General features: G+C 51.2%; 1 protein-coding gene across 1 annotated transcript in view; it reads right to left on the reverse strand.

Annotated features, from left to right (window-relative positions):
• Positions 1-1,104: 1,104 nt before the first annotated feature.
• Positions 1,105-9,891, reverse strand: part of LOC113202916 (leucine-rich repeat and immunoglobulin-like domain-containing nogo receptor-interacting protein 3) — a 23,354-nt gene continuing 14,567 nt past the window's right edge. Inside the window, exons 3-4 of the mRNA XM_052269712.1 lie at positions 4,567-4,792; positions 1,105-3,300 (exon numbers count right to left, since the gene is read on the reverse strand). Coding sequence (XP_052125672.1) covers positions 2,753-3,300; positions 4,567-4,792 — 774 coding nt within the window. The 3' untranslated portion in view covers positions 1,105-2,752. The remainder of the gene's footprint in view (positions 3,301-4,566; positions 4,793-9,891) is intronic.

The following is a 9,891-nucleotide window of genomic DNA, read 5'->3' on the forward strand; positions in this document are numbered from 1 at the left end:
CCCGTAGGCAATACTGTCGCGTGCACTGTTATAAGCTTACAGTGAATTTCTCTGTAAGCTACGGTGAACCCCTGCAGCACCGTAGCTTACGGTGATATTCACCGTAACGTACGGTGAATGTCACCGTAGGCTACGGTGATGCAGGGGTTCGCCGTAGCTTACAGTGAAATTCACTGTAAGCTTTTTACAGTGTGAGGCAGCTTGGCGGTGACTTTGCGTTGGTCAACCGGTCCTCCCGCTGCAGGCAAAGAGAGCGAGCGCACAATAATACCGAACGTGCCGGCGAACCCCTCGCTGTGACCTTAGCCGGTGCGAGTGAGGGTGGGGGGATGCCCCCGCAGCGCAGCGGAGAGCAGCCCCGGGTCCGAACCAGCCCCTTTACTTGGCACGGCCAGTCGAGGGCTTTTCAATTTGGTCGCCGGGGCAGAGGGAGGAGGTGAGGGCGAGAGGAGGACAAGGAGGGCCCTGGAGCGGGTCGCGGGCGGAAGTTTGGGCGTGGCGCGGCCCTGCAACCACCGACTTTATCGCCTTTCGAAAAGATTAGCAGCAGTTTGGTCGCGAGTACTTTCCGCAGAGCAGGGAAGAGCCCGAGTCATCAGATTTGGTGGGCGAGGGTATAGGTTCGGGTGAACGAGTGTGTTTGGGGGTACGGGGTGGTGGGGTTTAGGGGTGGGGGTTCCGGTAGGGCCAAAGTAGTCGTAGTGGTTCTCAGGGCCGCGCCGCTGCTGGTGCCGCTCCCTTCTTAGCGCTTTTAGCTGGGCATCAAGGAGAGGCCATGAGGGTGTATGAGTTCCCCGGGAGAGATATATGAGACTGTGCGAGAGCGGCGGAGGGCCTCCCACGGACGTAGCAATGGCGCCATTTCCGCTTCCCGGCGTCACAATTTGTCGCTGCTGCCAGCGAGCCTATTGCCATAGGGCCAGTACCTCTGGTCGGAGCTCAAGAGAGCTTTCGCCCCTCTACCCCGCCGGAACCAAAATTAATACTTCTATAAGTAAAGTATGAAAGGATTCAGAACACTTTTTCGCGTGCCTCTGACCAGGTCAAGCACAAATCCGGAAAAAAATTGGAAAGAAGGGGAAATATAATTGAAAACTCAACTCATTTATTTTCCTATCTATAATTTATTTCTTTCTTCAACCTCTTTTAGAATACAAATTTGTGCAGACCATTACGTTCAATCACCAAGATTTCGAAAATACTTTTATTATGATGCAATGATTACAGATCAACCTAAAGTTTTCATGATAAATTGCCGAAGTTGTCACGCTTTGAATTCTGATGACTTAGTCTTATAAAATGACATGGCACACTGAGGACACAAAAATAAATGCATTACTAACGTAGAGAGCTGCGCTGCACACATATGGAGCCTCTGTGTAAATAAAACAGATGCCACACAGAAGTCAGTTTGGGGCATTTTATATCGAAGGATCAGTTATTTATTTATTGTTGTGAAAACTGACCACAGAATCAAATTGGTTCAAGCTATAATAAAAGAAAAGTGAAATAAAAGTTTCAAAATGCGAAAGTATTTTGTTGGCTTTAAAAAAATTGAGAATTAACGCTTCAATCCACATGGCAGTATAGATATTCGACGCATCCGTGCAACAAAGGCGGATAAAAAAGCGGTCGCTGAACAATGACGGATCAGAAAGCGGTCGCTGAACATCGACGGATCAGAAAACGGTCGCTGAACAACGACGGATCTGCTTTTGGCTGATCTCGATATATTTGACTTTGGAGGCCTCCCGCTCATCGCAGAGACGTTGTATCGTTTGCAGTAAAACATCATTTTAATTGTCATCATCTCGTGAATAAACAGAGACAACGCCCAACACGATGCGATATCTGTAAGGAGAGTAAGAGGCCTCCAAAGTCAAGTATGCAGAGATCAGCAAAAAGCAGATCCGTCGATGTTCAGCGACCGTTTTCTGATCCGTCGTTGTTCAGCGACCGCTTTCTGATCCGCCGTTGTTCAGCGACCGCTTTTTTATCCGCCTTTGTTGCTCGGATGCGTCGTATTGCACAAGCCTGTGCAGACAAAATTCGCACTTCAACAATATGTCAACTCAGCGCGTTAGACATGGTGTACGCGCAGCTTGTGTGGTGCATTGATAAAATGTGGGTGTAATAATGTTTCAAACATGCTAAAAGTATAATATGAGACTCAACAACAAGTCTTAACGGCAACAATGAATACAAAGAAAAACAAAACTCCAGCTTTTAGATTGATTGTCAGTATAACGAAACTATTACAGTAAAAGACTCAAATGTAGGGTGAATAAAACAACTAATTCTGCAAAACCGTGCAAATAAAGTAAATTATGCATGATTCAAACGTATATTTAAAAAGAGCAGCTCTCAAAGACATTACAGTCACAATGCCCAGTGTCTCACTAAGATTTCACAATTTCCCATCGCACTATTCTTCCCGATAAACTAGGCAAACAGTAACAAAACCAGCAAAGTTAAAAGGGTCACACACTCAAAGTATCGTAACATGTAGCAGAGGTTAACCACGCTACGTTTATCACTGAGCTCGGGTAAAAAAATCTCGATACACGGAAACGTCCACAGCACCAACGCACAGGCGATCACTAGCGCAGCGCGACAGTAGACCGTTCTCCAGACATGTGGCGGAGGCTTCCGTCAAGACCAGAGGCTTTCAAGTCGCAAGCACGCCGAAGAGTTCACCATCACACGATCATCTCTTTTCACATCCACACACATCGTCTCTCGCAGTCGCGGCTCACAGCGCCACGTACTCGGACATGGACGTGCAGTGGGGTGGCGGCGGCGGGGGCGGCAAGTCCTGGGACCCGACCCTCGAGTTGGCCCGGGAGCAGACGGTGGCCTCGAGCTGGTCCTCGTCGGGCAGCGACAGAGTCGAGCTGCCGTTGGCGGTCACTCGCGGTCCCATGTTGTCGTAGTGCGGCACGGCGCGGCCACCCACCGACACGTCGGTCTCCTTGGCACGGAGATGGCGGCGCGGCAGCGTGGCGAACGCCAGGCTGGGCGTCGACAGGCTCATGGGCACGTAAGGCTGGTCCGGGCCCGTGGCCACGCTCACGCTCTTGACGATGCCCGTCGGCAGCCCTGGCCCCATGCCCGCGGGCAGCACGGCGCGGTGCGGGAACTCGAGCAGGTCCGGGAAGCGCTTGATGTCGCTGAGGGCCGCGGGCACGGCGCTCATCATGCCGCCGGGATGGCTGCCGGGATGGCCCGGCTCCTGGCTCACCGACACCGAGATGAAGATGTTGCCGAACGCGCTCGTAGGCAGCACACTCGACGAGAACTCTGCGCAGAGGAAAAGACAGCCGGTCAGTGATCAGAAAGCAGTAACAAGCAGTTTCCTGCGGCTTATCAGTTTCTGCGTTTCTCCCCCCCCCCTTCTTTACAGATTCGCTTCGCTGGGGCAAGTTTGAGCGAGGGCTGGCGGCGCGTGCTAAGTGCCCAGGCAGAGTTGGTGTGCTTCAACTCCCTCCCTCTCCTTACCCAGTCCTCGTCAGTCAAGTGCAGGGGTAGCAAGCTGCTCCTGGCCTCGAAACATATCAAACACACTATGCACCTCTCCCTTCTCAGCCCCACACTGAAGCGTCCGCAAATAGTTGACGATGTGCCCAGGGGCGCAGATCTGGTACTTTGTGCCCGACGAGACCCAAGCCAACACAGGCGCAAAATGCTTCCTGGACCTCATCCAAATCAACTAAAATAGTGTTTAACACGTAAAACTTCCTCCCCAGTCGTGTTCAGAACTATTCAGGGCCTACCCCCTCAACCTGTTCTCAGCGGGCTGGAGCTCGGGTACCTGCGATAAGTTGGATAATTGAGGGACAGTGCCGGTATACCGGCGCGTCGCGCGCCGCCGCCGGGGGCACGGTAGACGGTGGGTACTTAACGGGGCCGCTGGAAGCACTCCCCGGGGCGATTCCGAATGCAAATACTCGGGCCATAAAACACTACTGTATCTGAATTCGGCGAACAGTAGCAGAGGCCACGCCCCACCTCTGCCCCCCCTCCTCTACTCTCCCCCGCGATGTTGTGTTTGACTGATCACCTACTCGGCCAAACGTTTTCCCCCTGCCTTTGAGGCTGTGTTTGCGCAGAGATTGCCGCTCGGGGCCGCGGGCGAGGCGCGCAGCTGGTCGGCCTCGGCCGCATTGCCCGCAATAAGGGCCCGACAATAATTCCTCGCAATATCGCTGCACGCGTTTTCTTGCCCAACCGGGCATAACGGCCAGCCAAAAGTCATGGCGATAAATTTAAATGCCGCCCGGTGTGTATTTAAATTCTTGAGGCGGGGTCCAGGCCACCCCCACCACTGCGGGAGCTGGGGCCGGGGGGCATAACTGCTTCAATGACTTTGGTTGTGGATTGCCGACCCCGGGGCGCGCTCAAGTATTCACCTTAAACCGAGGGAATAGTCGAGCTGAACGGAGGCCCTGCTCCCCGACGGCCGTTTGTCTCGGGGCTGGAGCCCACCCCGCTGCGCAGCTGCGCTCAGCCAGCGGACCGCGCCCAATGTCTCTACACAGTGCTCGCCGAGGCCCTGCCGGTACCCACCTGGTGGCGGCGGGAAGACGGCCATGTTCTCCGAGTGGCTCTCGATGGTGATGTGGAGCGGTGGGTCAGGCAGCGGGAGCGGCCTTAGCTCCAGGTCTGGCGAGGACCCGAGCATTTCCCGGCTCCCGATGGACGAGGGCGCGCCCTGCGAGTGCCGCTCCGTCGCCGTCGTCGTGATGCTCAGGTCCAGCAGCTTCTTCTCCTGGTCCGTAAAGCTCACGCTCCCCTGCAACAGAAAGCGACGCTGGATCAGCCGCGTGGCAAGAAAGCGGACACCGCAGTCCAGATCGGGGATGGGGTTATGGAAAGATGATGGGCCCCGAAAGGGGCCTTGCCCTCTTTAAAACCACTTGGTTTGCATCCTCAAGAGGGAAACGAGACAAGCAGTCCTCCACATTATTTCCAGCCCGTCCCCCATCTCTGGTCAGCGGCCTGCGGCGTATAACATAAATGGGAGACGAGACGGACGTTGCCTGGGCCCTGGGCCCTGGGTCGGGCCGCTCTGCGCGTCCTCTAAAGGTCAGACTTGATCCAGCCTCAAAGCCCGTGCAGTTTCGCGCGGACACACAGAGGTCAGAATGACGTGCCTCACGTCTGTTTCGAGGTTGGGCCGACAGACTCACAGTGTCTCGCAACGCTCAGCCCACGATGCGCCCGTCCAACACAAGGGCGCTTGTAACAAATGAAAGGGGGGCTAGCGCGCCCGTCCCCATCAAAGCGCGCAGCCCGATCAGCGCGCTCTGACAATCTGGTGCTTAAAAGATTATACTGCGCTCGACTTACACCCCAGTCACGTCCAAACGAGTCACTTATATTCCGTGGACGTAATGAAAAGTAATGGAGGGTAAAACGTCGAGATTTATTGATGGTTCCTATCAACCGCTGTCGAAAGAAAACGATGGCTCGGGGCTGGCGAGAGTAGCCGTATCATCTTTAGAAAAAGGAATGCGTCGGACAACCTACATGACTGTCAAGCCCGTGCTCAGGGACAGTGTCGTGGTCGATCTCCTCTTGTACCTCTTGTAATGAGGGAAGCAGGGTTGAGGGCATGACAGAAAAGGAACACCTCCCTCGAATCTCGCGTGAACATGAAGGGATTGTTCTATCTTCGAGTGATCACATCTGTTGGTCACGAAAGCAGCGGATCAGAAAATTTATAGCAAGGGGGGAAAGCTTCAGCGGTAACGACCATTTTTCTTCTCTATGTGAAGGTTTTTTTTTCTGTCCTGACCCCCTCTTCCCCCCCTCCCCATTTTTTTTCGAACGCCATAGGAAACCATCATTCCCTGGGTAGGAGGGTCGTCTGGCGCTCATTGGGATTCAGAGCGCGTTGTCCAGCCACGCAGGTCGGCCCCGCCCCAGCCAGGCTTGCTACGGCCACACACTAGCCGGCCGGCGAACAGACGGACGGACAGGAGTGCCTTCGGCGGACAGGCAGACAACCACGTAGGGGTACGGAGAAAACCCTGGCCGATTGCCTGCTGGCTGTCTGGCCACCTGTCTAGGCTTTGGCTGCGCGCTCCACTCCAACCCCACGCGGCCCTCTCAAATCGAATAGCGGAACCTCGTTTGGTTGAAGCTGCCCGGCCATTCAAGGCAGCATCGAAATGGAACAGGGGAAATCATCAGGGCCGAGTTCATTACAGCGCACAATGGCGCCAGGTCTTTGCGAAGAAACCAGACGAGTCGAAAAGATTTAGAGCGGAGCAGAACAGAGCCGAGGCCGGCGCGCGCGACGGCCCGGTGACGCCCGGCAACTTGGCAGCGTAAGGGGAGTCGGAGTGGGGGAAAGGGGGGGGGGGCGAAAATCCTCTCCGGTCCGGAAGGGAAGGAAGAGAGAAACTAAGGATAAGTCTAACACAAATACTCCGCCTTTGGTAGGAAGACACGCGAAAGGAAAGGATTCCCAGAGTCCAAAGCCTAAAGGGGAAGAAAAAAGAGCCAGGGTGGGAGGGGCGCGGCGGCTTATGCGCTCCTTGTTCAGCGCAGCGGTAGTGCCATTTTACTTTGCGTATGACTTGGTGACACAGCTAATTATTTGGTTATACAGACAACAGTCGACGTAAAATTCATCAGCTCTCTTTTTGTGTGCTCAAGTCTTTTCACACTAAGCCCTTATTCATTTTATTGTGCATAAAAAAGCAGAATTTTATATGGCCATACATATGCACACAAAGATTTTGCACAATTATGTACAAGTTGTGCATAATTATGTCCAAAACTGTACATTGTTGCATAAAATTGTGCATAACATTATAGCTCGATAAAATTCTGCGTGTTTAAGCAATTGCACAACAGAATGCATCAGGATTTATTGTGTCCACGGTCTTTAAATCTCTGTGAAGTTTCGAATAAGAATTTTAAATTTGTAAAAAGATAATTCCATCTCTCTAATCAAAGACCACTTGCCGACACCTGTCCCTGTTTGGCCAAGGCAGCTCTGCCGATAATCGGCACCAGGGAGCTAAACTGCGCCACAACAAAGCAAGCCCTGGGCTATATTGCCCTCAGTGTTTTTTTATCGTGTCATAAATTTATTGGCTGGACATTGGGGGCGCGGTAGCTGCCCGGGGCAGACCTGCGCGGGACAGAACATGAACACCAGTCGGTCGACTTAGAGGGAGGACCACAATCATTGTTCTCTTGAAATATTTGCTTAAATGCGGCTTTCAGCGACTTACTGTACTCACTTTTTTCACTTTTTGGGTGCTTCGAGGGCACCTATTGCGCCAAATTTCGCCCCAATGAGGCATCTAAGTGAAAGCACATTTGGGCACCCTAACGGGTATTTTGATGCCACAATGGTTCAGAAGATTTTGAGTTACTTCGCTCGCAAAATTTCAGCGCAAAAACATTAACTCATTTTTCCGCGCTTGCTTCGCTTGCGATTATTTTTTGGTACGGCAACGGTCATTTGTGTTATTTACTTCAAATAAATTTGGATAATAAATGGTGTCTGATGTCTTCTGATGCTTGCTCTAAATGAGCCGTGAGCGAGTCCGTAACTAAATTGACGTGAATACTTCGTGAACGCAACGCTGATTACGGTAAGACCAATGTCTGATTTTTCCAGGAAGGGGGAAATGTTTGAGTGGTTTGAGAAACAACCTCCTTAAATCTGAAGGTAGTCTCAAACTAGCTCAAACCACATATTTTGAGATTTCCTTAAGATCTAAGGAGTTCCTCAAATTTTGAGAGTTTCTTAAAGTTTTCCCTTTTTTTCCTCGAATTATCAAACATTGTTTTTACCGTCATGCGAGGTGGACAAAATATATTTTTTTTTACGGATACCCAGAAAAATGATTTCTTGTTTCAAGTACATTTGTACTAGAAGTGACCCAAGATTATTTTTTTTTCTTGTTACCAAGACGATTTTTTCTTTCAAGTAAGAAAAATTTTCTTAAACGAAAGATAATATCATCTTGTGTCAAGAGTAAAATTGATCTTAGGTCAAAATGTTCTTGAAATAAGAAAACATTTTTCTAGGTGACAGACGAGGGTGTAATCCCTACGTAATGCTTATCTATTCCGTGTAATCCTTGACCAAATTTTAAAACATTATCAGTAATTTTACCTTTTTGTCCAAACTTGATGGTTTTACAGCCTGAAATTCAACCAAATTCACGTGTAATCCCTGTAATCACGTAATCCTGTGTACATCCTCAATCGATGTGGTGGCCCCCTCGGCTGGAAGCCCTGAAGATAAAGGCGGACAGGAACACGTTCGTTGTTCAGTTATTTGCTCAGAATTTAGAATCCTTCGTAGTTTTTGAGAGCAACGCAACCTGGCCACAGGAAGCTTCTGGTCACACGCAAATTCTTGCTTGCTGGGCACGCGCGAGGCAGGCCAACTTGGCCGAGGAAATGAAGCCGTTGCAGGCAGGGGAGCACCTGCTGCAGCAGTCCGCCACGACGGGCCGCCAAGCTCAGCCCAGCCACCCGGCGGAAAGTTTGGTCGTTGCGAGGGCCTTACAGCAGAGGTCGGCTTGGGTCGGCCCGCCCCGGCGCCGCGCGCCGTCCAACGGCCTTCGCCCTGCCATACGCGGGGAGAGGCTCGCCACAGCGCTAGGTACGACACCTTGGCCCGATTCTTTTGTATTATTTTGGAGAACGTTCTCATAATCTCTGCCCAGAGTGACAATATGGAGACAATCACTCGCCCGCGGCGGCTGCGCGAGGCCAAACAAAAGGTGGTAAAAACCTGGCGACCCACCTCGTCGCCGCGGGGAAGCTCATCCGGCTGGCGTATGCGGCGCGGAAGAAAAGGCGTCACGGTCAACGAAAGTTTCGTTCGGTACGCGAAAACGTCACTAGGAAGAACAGGGCTGACCGGAGTCGCAGGAGAGACAAGACCTCGTGCTGTTGATTTCGTACGAATCGCACGCATAGTTTGTACCGTTTGTTTACACTACCAGGCCTCGCGCGTGGTCATTTCGATGCGCCCTAACGAAAGAGTCCGATCTGCTTTGCTGCTGAACCAAAAGAGTTCGCTCTGCTTGGCTGCCAAACCAAAAGAGTCCGATGCTTTGGAAAGTCGGGCATCTTTGGAGGGCTATAACTCCTCGTATATTTTGAATATACACTGGTAAAACAAGTGTGCAATATTTGCACACCAACGTGTGCAAGTTGTGATTTTGCACATTACATGATGTTTAACTCAAGTTGCACCAGTTGCACACTTGCGTGGAGTGCAAATTTTAGACGTTTTGTAAACGTTTAAATTCTGCACACTTGGGCGCACACAGTTGTATGCTGTCAATAGGGAACCATACGGTGTACAGCTAGGAAGTGTCGAAATTTTAAACACCAATTGACGTATAACAAAGTTAGACACCACAAAGTGTCGAGAAAATGCACACTTGAACTTAAATGTCAATTGACGTGCAAAATTAAACACTTGTTTTACCAGTGTACGCAACATAAAAAGACTAGCCTGTTACCCTGTCCTTTAGGAATGTGTATAACCTAAAACATATACTCTTTCGCACACAAGCTTCGAGATATCATAGAGTTTATGCGGAGCGGTCGACGAGCGCCGAAAGCAGATCGGACTCTTTTGGTTTGGCAGCGGAGCAGATCGGACTCTTTTGGTTTGGCAGCGAAGCAGATCGGACTCTTTTGGTTCAGCAGCAAAGCAGATCGGACTCTTTCGTTAGGGCGCATCGATTTGCGCAGGGTGGTTAAGTGGAGTGTTGTCTTAACATTAACACGTTCCTTGCACCTCTTTGCACCTTGCACCTCTTTTAAGGAGATTTGAAGAGATTGGAAGCAATTCGAGTAGATTCGAGGATTAAAGGCACAGAGGAACAGAGGCTCAACCTACAG

This window comes from Frankliniella occidentalis, unplaced genomic scaffold (genome assembly GCF_000697945.3).
Source record: "Frankliniella occidentalis isolate FOCC.00 unplaced genomic scaffold, Focc_3.1 Scaffold100, whole genome shotgun sequence".
NCBI classification, from domain to species: domain Eukaryota; kingdom Metazoa; phylum Arthropoda; class Insecta; order Thysanoptera; family Thripidae; genus Frankliniella; species Frankliniella occidentalis.